This window comes from Eurosta solidaginis, chromosome 1 (assembly GCF_040869045.1).
Source record: "Eurosta solidaginis isolate ZX-2024a chromosome 1, ASM4086904v1, whole genome shotgun sequence".
NCBI lineage: Eukaryota > Metazoa > Arthropoda > Insecta > Diptera > Tephritidae > Eurosta > Eurosta solidaginis.
Genome location: NC_090319.1, coordinates 342987967 through 343012755, shown reverse-complemented (window position 1 = coordinate 343012755; position 24789 = coordinate 342987967). Strand labels below are relative to the sequence as shown.

The window sequence follows — 24789 nt, the reverse complement described above, 5'->3', positions numbered from 1 at the left end:
ATTTTTAGGTTATAGATACGGCGAAAAACGAAAAACCAATTGGCTGGCTACGATACGGTTACGACCTTAGCGTTACGATACGGCACCAATAATCGATAACATTGATTCCCATAACGTTGGTCGAATCAGCTGTTATAAAGTTACCGATACGGTTACCGATAACGCACCAGTGACTGCAGCTATAGGCCGTTTGGCCTTATGACAAAAGCATTATATAAGGATCATATTTTTTGCAGTGGGTTGCTTCAGCGCCCATACTGGATGAGATGCGCAATATGTTTCCGGAGAGCTACTCGATCATCCCCTTTATTAATGCGTACTCTTGCTCAATTCAAAAGCTCACCAAATTCAAACAATGTGTCATTTTCAAATATTTCTTAGTTCAACTTACATATGCTTCGGACATGACATCACTATTAGTTGTGTTTTGCGTTTCGTGTGAAAAAGTCTGTGAAAGAAACGCTCAGATATATTTGTATTTAAAGTTCAAAATTAAAAGTGAATACAGAATTAGTAAAGTATTAGAAGCAACTCTTTAAAGATAATCAACTATATTTAAATTTTTTTTTACAAAATATTAAAAGAAGAAAAATGGCAGACACCGCGAATGGTGAATCAAAATTTGGTTTCAAGGATAAGGAAAAAGCTGAGGAAACATTACAACTGCTGGAAAGTCATGATATGCAATATAGAAAATTGACAGTACGTGGTTTGTTGGGACGTGCGAAACGTGTCCTCACCAGTGAGTTTCACACTTATTCTAGTATAAACGTACATACCTTTTTTTTATAACTAAGAAGGCATCTAATGTATTATATAGATACAGTGCTGTGCAAAACAAAAGCTACAAATTCAATGCAAATGTATGTATAAAGGGCTGTATTTTATACATATGCTTATAAATTTCAAGCAATGGTTCTTTCAAAATATGCGGTAGTCATTAACAGGTCAACAATCTATAAAACATTCACTAATTTAAAGCGAACACCAGTGAGGACAACAACAATTTTTATTTTGCCTAGCATGGAGCTGGCGTTGGCCATACATTAAGGGTCCATTTGGCTTTATTCGGAAACCAAAGAGGTTTAACCTTTGAAATTTTGCATATAGGGTCTCAGGGAGTCTCCCACCGAGAGTTACTTTTAAATTGTTATTAACAATTTATTAGTAATTTTTTGTTGAAGCTACTAAGGTATAACTATCACTTTTTATCTACAGACGAGCACTTTCTCAAGAACTTTATACCTAACTACACTCTTTAATGTTTATAAAAGCACAAAAAACTCTTTTATTTTGTTTACATTTACGTATTTTCGTAAAATTTAATTTAATTATCTAATTCACTGTTTCCTTGGTGCTACCAGATGTTTTAAATAGTACCAACGAATGAAAAAGAAAAACTGACCTTTTTCATTCAACTCCGTGTATTTATTTAACAAGAAAACAGAAAATTTGGAATAAAAAATTGCGGGATTTTCGCATGCGGCGCTGTTTTAAACTGTTTTATTTAGCTTGACTTGACAGGATGGACGGACGGCACGAATTTTGTAATTGAAATTTAAGTAACTTGAAACTTGGAATATAGTTCAGAACCCGATGACAATGCAATAATAAGAAAAAAACTTCGATAGGTGGTGCATGGATCGAAATATTTCAAAAAATCGTATTTGTGGTCCGATTTGGTTCATATTTGGAACACATAATACATACATGATTGGAAAGCGAGCTATGAAAAAAAAAGCCGCTAGGTGGCGCAAAGATCGAGATATTAAAAAAAATCGTATTTGTGGCCCAATTTGGCTCGTATTTGGAACAAATATTACATACAGTCCGGTAGAAGTGACATCAAAATATTTTGGAGTTCGAGGATGGACAAGCATACGTGCCGCAGAGTCGAGTAAAGTCTTTGGAAGTATTATGTATTGAGGACTTATATTGTAACAAATTGTCAGGAAAGAGTCCTTGTAATAATGAGTCACTAAATAGAATGAGAAATAATAGGCAATTAAATAAAGACTAAAAACTTGAAAATAAAATAATTAAAAAAAAATTTTTTAAGTTAAACGGTTTTATTGAAAACAATACTTACATGAAGTAATAATAATACAAAAAGCTAGAAAATAATTAGGTAGGTCCTAGGTACTATTCATCACACTCCTTATCAATCTAGGGCGTTGATCAGACAATTAAATAAAAGCGTTTGACGTGTCAAATTTTTATTGACAGTCATATATATAAAACCAACTGAACCTTGATAAGGTTATGCAACGCCACGCCTCACATTTTTAGGAATTTCACGCGCCCAACGCTTTTATTTAATTATCTGATCAACGCCCTAGATTGATAAGGAGTGTGATGACTAGTACCTAGGACCTACCTAATTATTTTCTAGCTTTTAGTGTTATTATTACTGCATTTAAGTATTGTTTTCAATAAAACCGTTTAACTTAAAACATTTTTTTAAAATTATTTTATTTTATTTTTTTAAATAATTTACGTTTATTTCATAAAAAATAGAAAATTTGGAATACAAAATCGCGCTATTAAAATACATTGAGTCGTTTTTTATTTATACATATTTTGAAGTCTGGTAGCACCATATTTGCTCAATTCACAGCGTTTTCTTGCTTTTTTTGGAAACTTTAATATTAAATTGTGATCAAACTATAAGCCTCCTGTGGGTGGGGGTGGTGTTTTTAGGATCGGGGGATCATACATGCGCCTGCAATTTTATTTTCTTTTAAAAATTAGTGTATTTTCCTTTTAAAAGGAGTGTCTTTTACAGGCAGAAGAGCTAGTTCCAGTCATCGATTGGTTGCACCTGTAAGAAATATTTATTTTTACTTTAAATTAGTGAATGTTTTATAAATAGTTGACCTATCACTATTATATATTTTGAAAAAACCATTACTTTAAATTTATTAGCGAGAAAAATACAGCCCATTATATATTTGCATTGAATTTGTTGCTTTTGTTTTGCACAATACAGTATGTAATGATAAGAGGTTCAGAATATTTAAGGAATCAAATCTGTCGAGTTCGGCTTACAAACGAACCCAAGTACGCACTTTGTGCCTGTACTGGTTCCAAAAGTTAATTTAAAATTTATCTGAGCGAAAGTAAGCTTTGAAAATATCTATTTTTTGTCACTACAGTAGGATTTAGCTTATTCAGCTAAAGATTTCTTCCGGTTTCGGTATCCTTAATATAAATTTTACGATAAATATGTATTTTATTGTACGAGCCGGACCCGTTCTCATCTTGCACAACCAATATAAAAGTCTCTTATCAAATATCAACAAAAATCAGATGTCCTATCAATCAATTAAAACAGCTTACGCTGCCATCTAGCGTATGATAGCAACTGCCAGTAATGCAGTGCAAATATTCACAATAGTGCCGTAGTACAAATAGATTTCTTTGTGTGCTCACAAACGTTTATTTTTAACAAATTATTTTAATAAAATATAGCTAAACAAAAGCACTGCGACGAAACTAGCCCAAAGCTCGCTAATAACCCGAGTCTCCATCTTTACAACCAAAACTTTATTTATATATTTGGATTCCAAATAAGAGCGAAAAAGGAATCCGTGCATAAAAACAGCAATTAGTAATAATATATATGATGATTATTATACGCGTAATTGATTTTATTTGTACTATAAAAGATCCTAGATCTTATTGTACTAATATTTTGTCAATAAATAAATAAAAAAAGTAAATGAATGCAAGCATTGAAATTATTGTGAGTCTCAATGAATAATTTCAACTGGACTGCAATTATCCTTGACTAACGTTTCGAGTAAAGAGTAAAAATATGAACTTTTATTTTTTTTATAAATCGGAACTACTGAATAATTAAATAAAGTCACCTAATTCAATCGTAGAACTCAACAATCTTTTTTGTTTGTTCATGATTGATAAAGATAATAAATAAATTTTAATTTACTTCTTCTTAGCAAAGATATTTAAACATTTTTTTGTGCAATCTGCAAACGACTTTGAAAAGAGATTTCATTCAAATGATTGAAATCAATCAAAATTAAGTCTTAGCCTTTTTTATTATGGAATTATCAATTATATTGAGAAAATGAAGTAACATATAATGCCTTGTTGTTGTTGTTGTAGCGATAACGTTGCTCCCCGAAGGCTTTGGGGAGTGTTATCGATGTAATGGTCCTTTGCCGGATACAGATCCGGTACGCTCCGGTACCACAGCACCATTCAGGTGCTAGCATCTCGGGAACGATTTATGTGGCCACATTAAACCTTCAGGCCATCCCTTTCCTCCCCACCCCAAGTTCCATGAGGAGCTTGGGGTCGCCAGAGCCTCGTCTGTTAGTAAAACAGGATTCGCCGCGGATAGGTGAGGTTGTCAATTGGGTTTGGAGAAGCTATATATTGCGCTGGCAACTTGAAGGGTTGCGCTACACAGCCCCTTGAGTCTGGCATACCTACCGCGGGAATATTCTGACCCCCTAACCCGCTGGGGTCCAATGCGTTCATTTGCATCTCTGGTGCTTAAACATCATCAGTCGACATATTTGAAACTTATGCTTGGTTTCAAAAATAAATAAACAAATACAAGGCGAAATAACCACCGAAGAGATTTTAGGCCGAGCTTCTCTTGCTTGGTTTCCAATAGGTCAAATTTGACCTTTTGACTATAGCATAAATCTTTATTGGGAACGATGGCACAGACGAACGAATCATCTCTTAGCGATTTCGTTGTTGTTGTAGCAGTACTTGGCCACATCCAATAGGTATGATCAGTTACAAGTTGTCATCAAAGAGATGAGGACGTTAGACGCGTTGGTTCCGCATTGCAATTGAAGATATGGGTGGTATCATTCGGACACATTATAAGCAGGACAGACAATGGGCATATCGGGGTTGATTATGGATAAGTAAGAATTTAACCTAAGATCGCGTCTCCTTGGGAAGGCTGCTTTTCTCAACTGCGAGTTCAGGGTATTTGTTTTTGAGAACGGGGTTCACGAGCAATTGATAGCAAAGTAATCCGACGAATTTTTGTGGACGTCTCTGATATCCCTTTCGCGCTCCTTTTCTTCATGCGGCTGACCACTTACGTGCCGGATTTCTTCATAGTGCTTACGGAGATGACTTTTTAAATTTCTGGGATGTCTGTTTGGATGCCCAGCTTTCTGGGTTTTCAGCAGAAACTATTTGTTCAGCATTTAATTTCTCTCCTTTATGAAGAACATTCTCACCTCACTGTGTAGATGATGTTCTGGAGACATAAGACATCCCGTGGCAGTTCTGAGCGCGGTGTTTTGACAGATCTGCAATTTCCTCCAATGTGTTCCTTTTAGGCTCGGTGACCATATTGGGGACCTATAGCATACGGAAGATTTCGTCTACCAATGCCATTCTCTATAAATTTCGTTTTTTTTACGCTATGTGCAAAAACACGAACGATTCGCCTCTGTGCGAAACGAGCGTTCGGTATCGGTTTGTTCCGATTCCATATTAAAGGAGCCGGATCCGCCCAGTGTCTGTTCTGTGCATCACTAGTATTACCATCATCAAATATACAAGTGACAAATTTTAAAAAATGTTGATTCGTTGTATACGAATGCCAAAAAGACTGATTACATTCAACACTGCCTTTACAGACCACAACCGTAATAAAGCAAAGCTTGCCGACAACCGAATCCTATCATTGGCTACTTTATTACTTTCAACGCCGCGGCCACAAATATAAACTATAGCAAACAGTAGCGAAACATTTAGATAAAAATATAACATTTGTTTTTAAAACGCCCAAAAGAATAGGGCGATATTCTCAGTCTACGTAAACGTAGAAAATATTCCACATTTTCTAGACCAAATATACAACACTCTGAGAACGCTCTACTTACTCAACTAATATCCTTTCCATCTGATCCTGCATGTAGCGCCAAAAGTTAAATATGAATTGTATATATTATGCACTTTATAAATTCAAATATACATGTGTTTGGGTATAGGAAATGTATGTAGAATCTGTAGAAAATTTTTCACAATGTATTTAGTTGTTGCGTGTGGAAAACTTCTGACAGTAAAATGGAAAACTTTCTACGTTTTCTATGGATTCAAGGCAGGGAGAACACAGCTAATAATTTTAGCTTTTATTATGTGTTATTTACTTCTATTTTAGTTTTTATTGTCGCTAAACAACAATAGAATTAGGTTTAATCTGGCTACAACGGCATTCGAGATTGATTGTCGTGCTGCTCTGTCACGCCGAAAATAATGACCCTCATAGGAACATGTGTAAAAATAGTTTGACAGAAGTCGCTTTGTAGCCGCCTTCGTGAATGTAATCAGGCCTAATATCTAAATCAGAGATGCCTAGAAGAGCTTTGTGGAGTGTCGGACAATTATTCGGCGTTCACCTACTAGAGTTGGGTCGTTTCGTTCTGAACTTGTTCAATTGACCGGGTCTCTCAACTGAACAAGTGAACTAGATCTTCGATTTCGGTTCTATTTGTTCTTTTAGTTCATTTGTTCTTTGAGTTCGTTTTATCTAAAGTTATTCTTTCTCTCTTCTCGTTCGCGAACATTGAAAATTCACACTCACATACGCTGAAATTCACAGTGAGCACGAATGTCGATGATGCCACTTACACTAAAGATATGTGTGGTCATGTGTGTGTGGCACTGCTACAACAATTATGTATGGACTATTTATGAAAAACATTTTTTGCAAGAAACTAACTATTACATTTATTAAACTTGAAAAGTTCATATTTACAATTTGTGTCTCTACTCTTTCAATTTCCTGGATCTTCCGAAATTTGTAACTTTTTTTGAAGTTAATTATACATATATATATTAACTTATTTATTCATAACACATTTAAATATACCTACACAAAGCATTGCTGCATACACACCCCCATCTATACTTGTTGGCTTTTTTCGCGGGTGCGAGCAGCAGTGAACAAATTTGCTTGAAAAAAAAAGAACAGATGAACAAAAAGAGCAACTTGTTCGTTCATCAGAAAAAGAACGAAAGATTCGAATCTCTGAAATGAACGAAAAAGCACAACTCTATCACCTACATGTCGTGTGAGCGTAGCGACTGAGATTTAGCAGAGCACGCCTTAAGCATCCCCGTAGGAAATTGAAGTTAAAATAACAGCGTGCATGTATTAAAAACAGTTTTATCACACTCTTTGGAAAATTTGATTTTGTACTCAAAAATATATTGAAACATTCCCAAATTGCTTAATTCATCAAGTTGTAGTTGCTTCGAAGGGTAACCGATATTTTTGTATGTAAATGCACATGCAACTTGGATTGTCAAAGTGGATTGACACGGCAAGTATCACAAAAATAGTGGCGATAACTCGCTTAAAACACCATATCTCCGAATATTATACGGGTGCCGCAATCAGGGGAGTGCAAAGTGTTTAAAAAATATGTGGCTGACTTAAAAAAAAAAAAAAAACATAAAGACGCGTTCATGTTAATTTTTTGACTATATTGCTAAGATACTTTAATTTAAACATTCTATAATATTTTTTGCAGAAAAGAAGTTCAAGTTTTTGTTTTTGAAAAAAAAAAACAAATTTCATTGATTACCTATAACAAATCTAAAAACCCACCCTTAAAATGTGTAGATCATGAGTTAATTACGGAAATTCCGTCTCAACTGTTGAGTTTCCCCCACATAATATTTCTCACAGGGAATCTTCACATCTATGTGACAGCCGTGCCCAGTGTTTATTCGTTGCTGTCTCGCTAACGACTGAACGATAGAGAGCTAGAATATGTGTAAAGCAAGTCTGGTTCAATTGAGCTATGGGTAAGGGGAGGGTAAGGGCTTTTAGAATCTAATTTTTATAGAGGAACTTTAAAAGTGCGATTTTTAACAAGTTTAAGCCTCGTTTTTATGGACTTCTCTTATGCGAAGCACTTATATATATTGTAACGAATTTACTTGCAATTCGACTTATTTCCAATCTTCTACTAAGGTTCGAATCACTAAACTGTTGAATAAATAACTCCAATATTGAATAATTGAAAAATGGCCTTTATTAAAGTACTTCACAATAAATAACTCTACTATTGCCCGACAGATAGCGTACTTAATTCAAACTGACTGATAGCTTCAATGAAACTGACTCTCGCCTCCACTGTTGTCGCCCTTTTATACTGTCCGACCTCCTCGTTGCATATTTCTAGGCTTTTCTAATTCCAGAACTTATTAGTTAGTTATAAATTTCTCAGCTACAACTACAGATGTATAATTTTTATAGCTTCTCTCATACCCCATGCGCTTGAATGTGTGAGCGACACTTCCACAATCACAATTGCATACCTTTAGGAGCATCTCAGATAAGATAGCTTCATGTGTTTGTGCATCTCTTCTCTGCTGCGTGTAGACAAAATGATTAAATTATTGATGTGCATTCACGTCACTGCTTAGCATCGGCATAGAGATGACAGTACCCCTTAGTGTTGCTAGCATTCGTAACACTGCCCTCCACCTTAGTCTGATCGTCCCGATGAGACAAATCTCTCAATCTAAACGCTGCCAGTATCTCCAAATGAACCACTCTTCTACTTCGTGGTTTCCCAATGGTTTGTATGCGGTAGATCACTGATCTTCTTCACGACTTTATACGGGCCTTCCCAACTGCACCGAAATTTGGATGGAACACCTTTCCGCCGGTGAGGGTTGTATAACAGTACCAAATCTCGCGCCAAGAAACATTTCGAATTATTGTTCTCATTGTACTACTCAATACCCTGGTTCGTTCCTTTACACTCTGTTGTTTGGCCAATGAACTACTTCGTAGAGCTTGCGCTGGACGGATTTGCTTTGCATAATCAGTATCGTTCCGACGCTTCACAACAGTAGTGTGCCCTGGCTTAACCACCCTTGCATTCTTTCTGCGAAATTCTTTCCTTCGTTTTAGTACGTCCGTTAGGGCTTTTCAATGCCAGTGTTTCTCTCACAGGTACCTTCGGTTTTGATTTGTTTGGCCCATTCGTTCCATCAACCCTTGCCCGGTCTGCTGCGTTTGACTTTTGCGGTTTTTGTCGGATCTCTTTCACCATCACTCGATTACTGCTGAACCCTTCTACCAAACTGAAGTTAAGTGGCACATCCTGGTTCTCATAGCGCATAATCTTTCTTGGCATATCGATCCTGATGTCATGGTCCACTAAGAAGTCCACTCCCAATATGACTTCATCAACGAACTACGCCACAACGAATTTGCGTACACCCATGACCTTCCTAATTAGGACTTCACATATCACTTCTCCCTGGACTTGTTTATAGTCGCCTGTGACCGTACGCAACCTTGCTCCAGGTAACGGTTTTACTCTCCTGTTGACTAAATCAGATCGAATCGAGGAATGAGATGCGCCCGTATCTATAGTAAGTACATGTTCCCTGCCATCCACATTACCTCTGACGGTAAGACTGCTTGATTTCCTTCCAATTTGCGACACAGATATCACAGGACATTCAATAGCGGGAGATAGCTCTCGATTTTTACATCTGGCACGCTCTTGCTCATCTCCTCCAGCTTTGCGTTTACGACCACCCACATTGTTGGAACTGTTAGGGTTGATGTTGCAATAACGCCCTAATATGCCCTGGCTTTCCACACTTAAAGCATTTGACTGCATCATTATTCTTCTGCTGCGTACCCTTCAATGTTTCCAAAATTGCGTCTACCCAGCCTGGCCTTTCCACTTCCACGCGATGATCTTTGTACGCTGGCTTTCTCAAAAGGGAGGCTGTTTCTTGAGTCAGTGCATGTGATACCGTTTCAGCAAATGTCAGCTTTGGGTTTGCGTATGTAGCTCGCTTCGTTTCCACGTCCCGTATGCCATTTATGAAACTCTGGATTTTTACCCTCTCGGTGTATTCCACGGGTGCGTCCGCATTTGCGAGATGAGCCAATCTTTCATCATCCGAGGCAAACTCCTGCAAAGTCTCATTCGCTCTTTGGTGAGATTTTGCAACTCAATTTGGAATATCTGTTTTCTATGCTCGCTTACATAACGTCTCTCGACAGCAGCCATCAATGCTTCATAGTTGTTCCGCTCTCCTACGGGAATCGTCTGTAGGATTTCGGCTGCTGTCCCCTTCATACGAATAGAGCTGCAACTTTATCTTCAGCATTCCAGTTGTTCACTGCTGCGGTCTTCTCAAACTGTAGCTTAAAGAACTGGAAAGGAACAGAACCGTCAAAGGATGGTGTTTTTACCTTTGTATTGCTTGCTAAAACAGCTGGGCGATTTAATTGCAACTCTTGTATACGACCTCTCAAAGCATCCACCTCGGCTTCGATTTTTTCCTCAAACTGCGTTATTTTCTCGTCCATACGCGCTTCGAGTTTTGATGATATACGCGCCTCTTGCGCTTCGAGCTGTACTGTTATGCGTGCCTCTTGTTCTTTCAGTTGCGTTTCCATCTTTTATGTAATCTGTGTCGACATTTCTGACGTACGCGTTTCTTGTGCTTCAATCTTCGATGTAATCTGTGTCGACATTTCTGACATACGCGATTCTTGTGCTTCAATCTTCAATGTGATCTGTGTCGACATTTCTGACATACGCGTTTCTTGTGCTTCAATCTTCGATGTTATTTCTGACGACATTTCTAACATTTGCGACGACATTGATGTTACTGTCGTGTTTGTGCAGATATTGCAGCCAAAATCATGTTTCAAGTCTGTGCTCGTAACTGTGCGATGTTTCGTTTTTCTATTCAATTTTTGTTGTTGTCTCGTCCCCATTAGGATAAAAGACATACTCGTCCACATCAATTCCTTATGACTCCATTACCTGTCGTAGCCGTGCTTGAAGTTCGATCTTATTGCCGGTTGTATTCAAACCACGGTCTCCAACTCCTTTTTCAGTTGCTGGATCCTCAATTCACTCAACTTTGCCATGTCCAAGTTGTATTCCCAATCTTCGGAATTTATTCAACAATTCCTCTTCTGACACCAATTGTAACGAATTCTGCTTACTTCCAATCTTCTACTAAGGTTCGAATCACTAAACTGTTGAATAAATAACTTCAATATTGAATAATGGAAAAATGTCCTTTATTAAAGTACTTCACAATAAATAACTCTACCATTGCCCAGCAGATAGCGTACTTAATTCAAACTGACTGACAGCTTCAATGAAACTGACTCTCGCCTCCACTATTGTCGCCCTTTTATACTGTCCGACCTCCTCGTTGCATATTTCTAGGCTTTTCTAATTCCAGAACTTACTAGTTAGTTATAAATTTCTCAGCTACAACTACAGATGTATAATTTTTATAGCTTCTCTCATACCCCATGCGCTTGTATGTGTCGACACTTCCACAATCAGAATCAGTGTTGCCAGGTGATGCAAAAAAATTAAGCTAGATTGGCAAAAAAAAAGGTTAGAAAAGGCTAAATTTAGAAAAAAAAGAAGCTAAAAAAGGCCAGAAATTTTTTAAAATATAATTCATTAAATTTTTTTTATAAAAAAACTTAAGCATAACTTCCTGTTTCAAAACATATCAGGCACATTTTCTTTGACTAGCACATGGAATTACTTTAAATGATTGCATATGTGTATATACATAAAAAATATTACAAACTAATCTAATATATAAAATTCGTCTGTCACGGTTTTAGAGGCTGAACTCCTCCGAAACGGCTGAACCGATTCTCATGAAATTTTGTGAGCATATTGGGTAGGTCTGAGAATCGGCCAACGTCTACCTTTTTTTTTCGCTACGTGTCTAGGGTCTTGAGATCAAAACGTGGACCCGGGTACCCCTAGAATGTGTTTATACAATATGGATATCAAATGAAAGCTGTTGATGAGTGCTATAGTACATGACAATTTTCATACCCCTGGGTGACTAGGGTCTCGAGATATAGGCCAAAACGTGGGCACGGATACCCCTAGAATGTGTTTATACAATATGGATGTCAAATGAAAGCTGTTGATGAGTGCTATAGTATAGGATAATTTTCATACAACTGGGAGGCTAGGGTTTCGAGATATAGCCCAAAACGTGGAAAAGGGTACCCCTAGAATGTGTTTATACAATATGGATATCAAATGGAAACTGTTGATGTATGCTTTAGTACAGAGTAAGCTTTACACCGCTGGGTGACTACGGTCTCGAGATATAGGCCAAAACATGGACCCGGATACACCTAGAATGTGTTTTTATATTATGGGTATCAAATTGAAGCTGTTGATGTGTGCTATAATACAGAGTAAGTTTTATACTGCTGAGTGACTAGGGTCTCGAGATATAGGCCAAAACATGAACCCGGATGCCCCTAGAATGTGTGTGTATTATGGATATCAAATAAAAACTGTTGCTGAGAGCTCTAAAGTACATTGTGATATTCGATTTAGTCGCATCAACCTGGCAAAACTGATAAATATGCATGCGAAGCTGAAATAAAGACAAGAATTAATAATACCCACATACCTATTTACATACGTCCTATTCGATTTGCCTGAAATTTCGTATATAAATTTGTCTATATTAGTATTTAGGATACTTTTTTCCGTGAAGTATACCAGAGACGGACTGGGACTGGAATTAGGACTAGGACTGGGACTGAGACTGAGATTCGGAGTGGGACTGGGACTGTGACTCGGAATGGGACTGGAACAAAATACATACCACCCTCTGGGACTGGCAATAAGAGATGAAGAAGAAGGAGGAAAACTGGAGAGAAGAGAAAAGAGAGAAGTAGACTGAGAAAGAGATAGAATGAGACGAAGATGGAGATGAAGCGAAAAAGACGGAGGGAGGAGTGAATAAAAAGATTAGGAAAAAGTGTAGAGGGGTAGGGCAGAGTTAGACGGAAAAAGCTTATTAAAATATATGCAGATAAGCCATATTTAGGGCAGAACAACGTCTGCCGGGTCTGCTAGTTATTTATATAAAATATTCGCCGTCTGAAGAATCAGAAGAACTTATATCTGGGTATAAAGTTTGGCTATTTACCATAGATATGAGATCATAGGTAATTTCAAAGTCATTACAACATTTAGATAAGCGTTTTAATGAGCATCTAATATTAAGCAGCGCATTAAGCATTTTAATTTTTAGTTTGTTCCTTAATTAAGTTTTCAGAATTTTCATGCCACTAAAAACTCTTTCAACCTCCGCGTTACTGAGTGGTAATACTAAAAAACTAAATATGAATTCGACAAGTTATAAAAAAGGAGGTTCGTTTAATGCATTTTTATGTTCTCGGACTTCCGACCAAAATTCCATGGTGGAGTGTACATTTTTCCATTGTATACTTATAAGTTTTCGCCATTGCAGCTCTATTAATGCTATTTGACTTTTAGAATAACTATACTTCTCTTTTTCAAAGTAAGAAAATACATCTGTCTTTGAAATTTTCAACGAATTTTCAGCAGAAAAAGAATTAATCTTTTGTAGAGAACTCATATTATTAGGTATTAGGTGTTCACAGGAACTATTGAAATTATTTTATTTTAGAAATTTTTAAAAATATATTCGGAGTAAAAAAGGCTAGAAAAAAGTCACGAAGCTAAACACAAAATTTCGAGGCTAAAGGCAAAAAAAAGGCTAAATCTAGCCTCGAAAAGGCTAACCTGGCAATCTGCATGTGTTTGTGCATCTCTTCTCTGCTGCGTGTACGTACATAGGTGTAGACAAAATGATTAAATTATTGATGTGCATTCACGTCACTGCTTAGCATCGGCATAGAGATGGCAGTACCCCTTAGTGTTGCTAACATTCGTAACAATATTTAAACGAATTTTGGGGAAATCCTGGATATTATGCACCTTCTTCCAACGTTCGAATCGCTAAACTGTTCAATAAATCACTCAAAATATTCAGTATTGTAAACTGATCTTTATTTAAACTACTTTGAGAGTAGTACTTCACAATTGTACTTCACAACCAATAGCGTGTTTTAAATCAAAACTGATTCATAATTCCGTAGCTTGCACTGCTTTTATACTCTCTGTTGCCTCGTTCTCATATTTCTACTAAGGTCTAGACGTTTAGCCTTCTAGAATTGCTGTATCGCCTGCTTGATAACTGAGGTACATATATGCGTCTGTATGTGTGAGTAATAACTTCAGCTGATGACTACATCTGTGTGTGTGAGATCTCTTCGTTGCCTTGTACATAAGTGTGGCTACTTCATGTTTTTGTTGTTGCGTATTCACTAACTAGCCTAGTGATGTCAACATTCGCCACAATATCAACCTATATATGTATATATTATAGCAATCAATCGAATAAGCACAACGAAGTCGCATAGAATTCCACTTTTGGCATATTTACGGGCGACAGGTTATCAGCTTATTCGCACCAGCTAAAAGAAAAACAAAGTAATTGACAACAAATTGCAACAGATGTCGTAACGCTGATTAAATATAGTTGGTAAAGAGGAATAGAAGTAGCAATTTATCAGTCAAACAAACCACCGCTGTATAGCTAAATGGTTAGCGCAGTGTGCCTAAAATTTACTGATGATGAAGGCTTAGCACCCTTCGAAATGGATCTATCTGCGCAGCTATGGCAGGTTGTCTGACAAAATTTCTACTTACTATTCCAAAAAATATATAAAATATTTCAATTATAGAAAAATTAAAAAGCAATAATCATTACAAAAAATTATTGTTCTGGCCTTGAGCTCGTTTCGAACCTTGAAAAACCGGTTCGCCAAATAATCGGAATCTTAAGTCATTAGCATTTACTAAAACGTACTTAATTAGCTTCGTTAATTTAATTTTCAGTGACAAAGGCTGAGGAAAAACTTAACAATATCAATGAAGCAATCAGAGTTTTTGAAAAATGGCTCGAAGAGAATGGCGGTGGTGCTGCAAATAAAAATACAAAAACTGACAAAGAAGATAAAGTTGAAACAGTACCTGGTTTAGGATTTAAAGACAAAGAAGCAGCAGAAAATACACTGAGGTAATTGCGAAGAGATCACCTATGTATATTAAAATACTAACACACTTTGCAGATATTTAGGCAATTCATAAGGTCTTTTATTGTTTTATGGAGTATATTTTTAAACACTACCCATTTGAACACTACAATGAGCCGTATGTTGTATTTAAATACGTCCGTGTAGTTGTTGTGTTAACCATGCCGCACCCCATTCAATGGCTGCGACCATTTACAAATTGTCATCAAAATGCTCTAACAGAAGTCCGAGGAAACTGCCAATTTCAAAAAGGCAGAGCATTGGGAGATTGGTGTATCCAAATCGAAGTTCGGCCAGGGCGACTCGTGTCTCCCTCCGTAGTGTGCTTTCTTCTGCAAGAATAGAAAGGCGTTTACTGATTCTGTGTGGATTTTGCCTAGGGCCTCCTTATGCTTGTCTGGATAAAACGGCTGTGTTGGCTGGTGCCGGAGCTCATCATAGTGCTTATGGAGCTGTTCCCTTATCCCCTTTGGAGGCACGGCTAGATCAAGCAATTGTTTGCTAGCATGTCTCGGTTTGTGACAATTTAGCAAAAACTACCTGTTCAGCATTTCGTTATGCTCTTTAATGTTGAGCTCTTTGACCTCCCTATGTAGGTGATGTTTGCTCCCACGGCAGCTGGTTGTATGTAACGGAGCGACTCGCGGTTTTTTTCACGGCCAAGGGCTGTTATGTCAGTGTATCTCCCTTTAATTTGTTTCGTCCCTACTACATATATGACAGAAAAAAAGCCATTAGAAAACCGCATTAAAAGCCTTAAATCTTTTCAACTGCTTATATATGTATACGAGCCGGACCCGTGCGCATCTTGCGCAACAGATATAAAAATCTCTTATCAAATATCAACCGAAATCAGCTATTCTATCAATCAATTAAAACTTACAGTTGCGCTGCCATCTAGCGTATGGTGGCAACTGCCGGTAATGCCGTGCATGTATTCACAATAGTGCCGTAGTACAAATAGATTTCTTTGTGTGCTCACAAACGTTTATTTTTAACAAATTATTTTAATAAAATATAGCTAAACAAAAGCACTACGACCAAAATTGCCCAAAGCTCGCTAATATCCCGAATCTCCAACTTTACAACCAAAACTCTATTTATAGATTTAGATTCCAAATAAGAGCGAAAAAGGGACCTGCACATAAAAACAGCAATTCCTACCCCTGTTTTTTTCACATTTTGTATGTTTTCAGATCACAATGGCAATATTTTTTCAAATAATACTTTTCAGTCTCCAGTTTTAAGGTATTATCCATGAAGAAAAGTCAGCATCTAGTGATACAAATAACTGGTTGGGAACTAGACCTAAAGTGCCAAATTGGTACCTAGATTTTCTCCAATTATAAAAGCGACAGTTTGGATTTCTATATTTCATATTTAACATATATTTGAGAAATAGGCTACCAGCAAAAAAAACTGCCACCAACTTTAAGGAGCTTCGATTATGAGTATGTCTTTTTTTGCACACTTTTCCACCGGTGCGGAACTATCGAAAAAGTGGAGAATATCGCACTGACGGCCGCCATGGGCCCCGGACAAAGTAACATCGAAAATTTAGAAAAAAAAAAACGTTTTTTCAATTAGAAAAAAGTTTTTCTAAGCTGGGTCGCCACTGGGCAGTGATTTGGCGTGCAAAGGAACATCAAAATTTTAGAAACAAGTTTTTTCAATTAGAAGAAAGTTTTTCTTAGCGTGCTCGCTCCTCGACAGTGATTTAGCAGAGATTCCGTTCGGACTCGGTATAAAACATGTAGGTCCCGGCCCAAACAAGTTGTAGGAAAAATTTAAGATGAGCACCAGGCAAGTTGGAAGAGAACCTCGGCCTAAAATCTCTGCTCAGGCTATCGTACCTTGCATTTATTTTTTTATCGTACTATAAGCAACATGTAGAATTTCATTCCGGTTCGGAGCTCACGAAGTAGTACCAACAGAAACCTAGATTTAAACTGTAAATTTTTACACTACTTCGGAACTACCTAAAAAGTGTCGACTAGCAACTAGTTCTAAAGTGGAAATTTAGATGGCAAACTAGTATTAGTTTTGAATGCACTAGAGGCGCAACAGTTTTAAACTAGAGATTTTTCTTACAGGGTTCTTAAGACAAACGCATTCTCTCTTACAAAGAGGAATGGTAGGCAGACTTGTTTATTTTAAAGAACAAAAAAATATCAAATAAAATTTTTTGTTTGTCTAACTACTTGATATTTTAAAAAGGGTGAGAGTTTGTAGAATAAATATTGTAACGAATTTACTTGCAATTTCCCTTATTTGCAATCTTCTGCTAACGTTCGAATCACTAAACTGTTGAATAAATAACTCCAATATTGAATAATGGAAAAATGGCCTTTATTAAAGTACTTCACAATATCACTTGTACTTTGCAACGAATAGCTTGCTTAATTAAACCAAACTGATTGATAGCTCAAATGAAACTGATTTTCCGCCTCTACTATTGTCGCCTTTTTATACTGTCCGATTTCCTCGTTGCATATTTCTAGGCTTTTCTAATTCCAGAACTTACTAGTTAGTTATAAATTTCTCAGCTACAACTATAGCTGTATAATTTTATAGCTTCTCTCATACCCCATGCGCTTTTCATCTTGTCACTCATAATCTTTGCTCGTTGCCTTACCAGATCGTGTATCTCTCTCAGCTCTTCTTCCAAGACATCAGTGGATTTCTTGACATTCCTCTCCGCATCGGCATCTATCCCATACTTCAAATCAGCTGGCAGTCGAAGGTCATTGCCAAAAATTACCTTTGCGGGAGTTTGGCCCGTTGTCTCATATACTGCCGATCGGTAGGCCATCAAGAATAATGATATGTGTGTATCCCAGTCCTTATGGTACTTGTCTACTACTTTCCTTAAATGCTCCTCCAATGTTCTATTGAAACGTTCCACCATACCATCGGACTGAGGATGAAATGCAGTTGCCCGTGTTTTTCGAATGCCCAACGTCTTGCACATTTCTTGGAACACAGCTGATTCAAAATTCCTGCCTTGGTCAGAATGTAACTCCATTGGTACACCATACCTTGCAACCCATTCGTTTGTAACCACTTCTGCTATTGTTTCTGCTTATTGGTTTAGGATTGGGTATACCTCGGCCATTTACTGAAATAATCCATAACCACCAGTACGTATTTGTTTCCGCGGTTGCTAGTAGGAAATGGACCTGCGACATCCATGGCGATCCTTTCAAATGGTGCTCCTGAAATATACTGCTTCATCTGGCCATGACTTCGTGTTTTGGGCCCTTTCGCTCTGTTGCATACCTTGCAGTTGGCAATCCACTCGGTGACCGACTGACGGCAACCAATCCAATAGAATCTCTGCTTAATTTTCTCGAGCGTCTTCGTGATTCAAAGATGACCTACACCTTGACCATATGCAGCTCGCTGAGCACGCCAGGAATCCTCTTTCTCAGTTTATTCTTGCATTGACCATCCTCATTCTCGTTCGAGCCCTGGCATAACATGTGACAGATCTGTATCTTCTAGCTGACACTTTCTTAGTTGTTTCTTGTCCCATTCATCACGTTATAATCATTAGCCGGACATCTATAACGTTTTCTTTAGCCTCGTCCTTTGAACAGTGCTTGCATTTCAAACTACATGGTCTTCGTGACATTGCATCGGCATTTCCATGGGTACTACCTTTTCGATGCTCAATGGAAAAGTCATAGCTTTGTAGTCGCTCGATCCACCGTGCCAATTGTCCTTCCGGATTACGGAACTGCAGAAGCCATTTTAACGCTGCGTGATCTGTCCTGACACAGAATCGCTGGCCGTAGCTGTATTTGTGAAAATGTTTAATGCACTCTACTAATGCCAACAGCTCTCTCCGCGTAACGCAGTAGTTCCTCTCTGGTTTTCTAATCGAAAGGCTATAATATGCAACTACCTTCTCCTGTCCATCAACCAGTTGCGAAAAACGCTTCCTATAGCATATCCACTCGCTACTGTGTCTAGAATAAATGTTGCTCCTGGAATCGGATATGCTAACATTCGGGCAGTGCACAACCGCTCCTTCAATGTTTGGAAAGCCACTTCTTGCTCCTTCTTCCATTCAAAAGCTTTATTTTTTCTTGTAAGCTCATGGAGGCTATGGGCTACGCTGGAAAAATTTGGTACAAATCGGCGGTAATATGTGCACAGCCCAAGGCAACTTCTCAATTCATGTAGGTTTTGTGGTCTTGGCCAATCCTTTACAGCCTCTATCTTTTCGTTTGCAGTGCAGATGCCGGTTGTCGTTACCTTGTGACCCGAATAATTTACCTCCTTTTTAAACAGCCCACACTTTTTGGGACTTAACTTCAGACCAGCGCCAGCTATTCTTTGGAAAACTTCCTCCAAGTACTTAAGATGTTCATCAAAGTCCTTGCCCAATACGATGATGTCGTCCAGGTACACCAAGCATGTTTTCCAATGTAGACCTTTCAGTACCTGGTCCATGAGTCTCTCAAAAGTAGCTGGTGCATTACAAAATCCAAAAGGCATCACTGTAAATTGCCAAAGACCATCACCGACACTAAAGGCTGTTTTCTCTTTATCTTCCTCCTTCACCTCAACTTGCCAGTAGCCGCTTTTCAAGTCCAGTGTGGAAAACCATTTCGTACCAGATAGCGAGCCCAGAGCGTCGTCAATTCTTGGCAATGGGTAGCTATCCTTTTTCGTAACGTCATTCAACTTCCGGTAGTCCACACAAAACCTCATTTTTCCATCCTTCTTCTTTATGATACCTGAGGAAGGGGTGATATGAAACGTTTGAGTATCGTTCAGAAGGTCTTGTGAGATGCCTCCTGTAGCTGCCGCGTGTGAACTGGCTGGTTCCCGGAGCTTCAGCCTGGGGCGGGGTAATTCAAACAGATACAGGGCCAAGATACCTTCTCCCCATTCTACAGTCCTAACAAGAAATATTTATACTTGCACACTAGACGTAAAGAAAACTATCACCTAAATCTTACTTCTACAAGCGTACTTACGTGTTCAGCCCTTATCACCTTGCAGCACATATATAGGTTTCGGCTGCTCTAAACCCACCCTACCTTGGCCTTTAAGATGGTAATAAGGCCCCATTAGAATACCCCCCACTTCCTTCGATCAGATCAAACTAATTATTTTAGCAATCCATTATAAAAACTATATTTATTTACATTCAAGGCATAATTATGTGCTTATCGTACTTAGGATTCTAAGAGAAGAAACTCAGCTTTAAAATTTCACATATGCTTCTATCACTTAAGTGCTAACAAATTTCTTGATGGGTCTTATACAAAAAGACAATAACTAACCTACCTCAACAGCTGGTATCTTATTTGGTCATTGACCTATATTCTTAAAGTATGTAATTTTGCATGTACTAATTACATACCTACATAAACATGCATTGGTTTTCGCAAGGAAACAATTACCGGTGAGCTCCATGGACTAACTGATGGTTCGATGACGCCGCTGTTGCTCATTTCTTGTACGATTTGACTCACAACTTCCTGTTTCGCCAGTGGAACACTACGAGGAGCTTGACGTATCGGCCTCGCGCCTCCAGTGTCAATCTGATGTTTCACAAGTGGCACATCCATGTTCTTATATCGCATCGTCTTGCTTTCCATATCGATCTTGATGCCTTGGTTGTTTAAGAAGTCCACTCCATTTATGATTTCATCAACAATATCTGCCACTATAAAATTTTATAGTACCGTGACGTTCCCAATTGCTACTTCACATTCTACTTCTCCAATTACCTGGGTGTCCTCTCCCGTGGCTGTACGTAATCTTGCTGCAAGCAATGGTCTTATCTTTTTGTTGACTAAATCCGCTCGAATGATGGAATGATATGCACCCGTATCTACAGTCAGTAAACGTTCCTTTCCATCCACATGTTCTCCAACAGTAAGATTGCTCGATCTTCTTCCAATCTGCGAGATAGAGATTATGGGGCATTCAATTGCGGGAGTCAGCTGTCGCCCCTTGCGGCTGACTCGATTTAGTTTAACGATTGAGTGGTTTTGGAGATTTGCTCATTTCCTTCTTCTCTGCGTTTACGACCACCCACATTGTTGGAACTGTTAGGGTTGGTGTTGCAATAACGCGCAATATGCCCTGGCTTTCCACACTTGACTGCACCATTATTCTTCTGCTGCGTACCCTTCAATGCTTCCAAAATTGCGTCTACCCAGTCTGGCCTTTCCACTTCCACGCGATCAACTTTGTACACTGGCTTACTCAAAAGTGAGGCTGTTTCCCGAGTCAGTGCATGCGATACCGTTTCAGCAGATGTTAGTTTTGGATTCGCATATGTAGCCCACTTCGTTTCCACATCTCGTATGCCATTTATGAAGCTCTGGATTTTTACCCTTTCAGTGTATTCCACGGGTGAGTCCGCATTTGCAAGATGAGCCAATCTTTCAATATCTGAAGCAAACTCCTGCAATGTCTCATTTGCTTTTTGGTAGCGGTTTTGCACCTCAATTTGGAATATCTGTTTTCTATGCTCGCTTCCATAACGTCTCTCGACAGCGGCCATCAACGTTTCATAACTGTTCCGTTCGTACTCTGGAATCGTCTGTAAGATTTCCGCTGCAGGCCCTTTCAATGCCACGAAGAGTGCAGCAACTTTACCTTCAGCATTCCAGTTGTTCACTGTTGCGGTCTTCTCAAATTGTAGCTTAAAGACCTGAAAAGGAACAGAACCGTCAAAGGATGGTGTTTTTACCTTTGGATTACCCGTTGAAACTGCTGGGCGATTTAGTTGCAACTCCTGTATACGATCCTCCAAAGCATCCATCTGTGCCTCTATTTTATCCTGTCGACCACTAAAGCCTTCATGAAACTGGGTTAGTTTTTCTTCCATATGCGCTTCCAGTTTAGATGATATACGGACTTCCTGCTCTTCTAGTTGTGTGGAGATCTGAGATGATATCTGTGCTGAAATTTGTGCCGACATTTCGCAAATACGCGTCTCCTGTGCTTCAATCTTAGATGTTATGCGTGTCTCTTGCGATTCCAGTTGGGATGCCATATATGTCTTCTATTCATCCAATTGAGATGCCATATATGTCTTCTGTTCTTCCAGTTGAGATGACATTTGCGACGACATTGATGTTACTGTCGATGTTTGTGCAGATATTGCAGCCAATATCATGTTCAAGTCTGTGCTCGTAACTGTCTGCGGTGTTTCTTCCATTTTTGTTGTTTCCTCGCCATCAAGTCTCATACTCTTCCACGTCAATTCCTTCTAATTCCATTGCCTGTCGTAGTCGCTCCTGAAGTTCTAGTTTAATGCCGGTTGTATTCAATCTGCTCTCCAACTCCTTCTTCAGTTGCTGGATCTTCAATTCACTTAACTTTGGCATGTCCCAGTTGTATTCGAAGTCTTCGGAATTTATTCAACAATTCCTCTTCTGACACCAATTGTAACGAATTTACTTGCAATTTCCCTTATTTGCAATATTCTGCTAACGTTCGAATCACTAAACTGTTGAATAAATAACTCCAATACTGAATAATGGCCTTTATTAAAGTACTTCACAATAACACTTATACTTTGCAACGAATAGCTTGCTTAATTAAACTAAACTGATTGATAGCTCAAATGAAACTGATTTTTCGCCTCTACTGTTGTCGCCTTTTTACACTGTCTGATTTCCTCGTTGCATATTTCTAAGCTTTTCCAATTCCAGAACTTACTAGTTAGTTATAAATTTTTCAGCTACAACTACAGCTGTATAATTTTATAGCTTCTCTCATACCCCATGCGCTTGTATGTGTGAGCGACACTTATCATAATTGCATACCTTCAGGAGCATTTCAGATAAGATATCTGTATGTGTTTGTGCGTTGCTTCTCCGCCGCGTGTACGTGTATGTGCAGACATAATGATTGAATTATTGATGTGAATTCACGTCACTGCTTAGCATCGGCTTAGAGATGGCAGTACCCCTTAGTGTTGCTAATATTCGTAACAATATGTATATAACATTGTAACGGATTTAGAGAAATTCCAACCTTCTGCAAACGTTCGAATCGCTAAATTGTCGTATAAATACCTACAATATTCAATAATGTAAAATGGTCTTTATTAGACTACTTTCAGGTACTTCGCAATAACACTTATACTTCACAACTAATTGCGAGTTTAAATCAAACTGATTACTGACTACTCAGCTTGTGCTGCTTTTATAATCTCTGTTGCCATGTCCGCATATTTCTCCAAATGTCTAGACGTTTCTGCTTCTATAATCTACTACTTGGTTGGCTATATGCATGCGTATTTGTAGTTTATAGCCTCTCGCATAGCATGCGTGTGTATATGTGAGTACTACTTCGGCTGATGATTACATGCATTTGTGAGTATCTCTCTGCTGCCTTGTATGTATGTGTGTACATGATGATTGATTTGTTTACGTACATACGAGTGGCTGCTTAGTATCGGCTTAGAGATGGTAGTATCGCTTAGTGATGATAATATTCGTCACAATATATAGAGAATGCAGTCCTCATGTTTTGCATGCCCCACTCTTTTAACCTCCCAGTCTACGTAATCGAAAAGTTCCTAATGAAATTAAATTATATCTATACATGTTACTATTTTCATTATAAAGTGTTTCTCTATACAATATTTTGCAGGATACTTGAAGGTCGTGATCCAGACTATCAACGATTAGCTATAAAGGGTTTGATCGGTAGTTCTAAACGTGTACTTTCTGGCACAAAAAACGAAGATAAAATCAAGTCAATTCAAGAAGGCGTCAAGGTACTCGAAAACTTCTTAGAAAAGTTCGAAACTGGAAATTTGATAAAAAATAATAGAGCCTACCTCGCTTATTCAATCATCGAACAATTGCCCGATGCTAAAGACGAGCTTGCAGCTGAGTTCGTAAAAGCTTATGGTGGCGAAAAAGCGAAGGGAAATTACAAACATTTACGCACGATGTATCCAGAGGCTGATGATACAACATCATGGGATATTATACGCAATCGTAATATAACCAAGATAATGGAAAAAATGAAGGCAGAGGAAGCTAAATTGTTTGATGATGATAGTGGCGAGCCCACAGAAATCCATTTAGAACTTATACATTGGGCCTACAGTCCACAACCCGATAAAGTGAAGTCATATTTGGAGAAGAAATCAAAGAAAAAAGCTGAGAAACGTAAAATTGAACGAAAAGACAGTTCCAGCTCTGATGAAGATAAAAAGATGGATGATGATGATGATAGTAATGATGTTGGTGAAACCCCAGAGAAGAAGAAAAGAACCGAATAATGTGTGATGTTATTTAACATGTTTTAATAAAAATCTACACAATTAATATTGTGTTTGTTGTAATATGATATTTTTTAATTATGTACTTTAACCACACCTAGAACAGAAAGAGGAGGGAAATAATGTCATAAGAAGTAAAGACGCAACGGCTAATAAACTAGATGGAGGTAGCGGTCAGGCTCCAGCTTACTCAATGATACTAAAGGGAGCTAACGCTGAGATTCCGGTTTTCACTCAGAAGAAGATGAACCAAGTTGCGGAGCAGTCCCTGACTGTGGTACAACTAGATTGCAGCAATCCTAGTGGACAGATGTCTACCGACATCTATATCCTCCAAATCAATAAGGAATCTAATGCTGTGTATAGAATGCCCTGGGGTGCCGGTAGTATTTATACATATTTGCCTTAGAAATCTAAAAGCAGGAGAGATAGAAAAAACCTCGAGAACCTGAAAGTAGCGGCAAGTGTCAACGGCAAAGGCGCAGTGGTGACAGTGTTAGAAGCAGATAAAGAGTTCAGTAGTGCCGCAAGTCTAACAAGAAAGCCTAAGACGCTAACA

General features: G+C 38.2%; 1 protein-coding gene across 1 annotated transcript; it reads left to right on the top strand.

The window, feature by feature from the left end:
* The first annotated feature begins 353 nt into the window (after positions 1 to 353).
* Ude (Uracil-DNA degrading factor) lies at positions 354 to 24293 on the top strand. Its single transcript, XM_067762426.1, has 3 exons — positions 354 to 742; positions 14763 to 14943; positions 23591 to 24293. The coding sequence occupies exons 1-3, from the start codon at positions 592 to 594 to the stop codon at positions 24228 to 24230; spliced, it is 972 nt and encodes a 323-aa protein (XP_067618527.1). The 5' UTR covers positions 354 to 591; the 3' UTR covers positions 24231 to 24293.
* Positions 24294 to 24789: the final 496 nt, after the last annotated feature.

Excerpts from the sequence above, each read along its gene's own strand:
- Ude (XM_067762426.1), top strand. The coding sequence starts at position 592 with ATGGCAGACACCGCGAATGGTGAATCAAAATTTGGTTTCAAGGATAAG. Across the intron at positions 743-14,762 it reads TGCGAAACGTGTCCTCACCA|TGACAAAGGCTGAGGAAAAA; the intron begins GTGAGTTTCACA and ends TTTAATTTTCAG. Across the intron at positions 14,944-23,590 it reads GCAGCAGAAAATACACTGAG|GATACTTGAAGGTCGTGATC; the intron begins GTAATTGCGAAG and ends AATATTTTGCAG.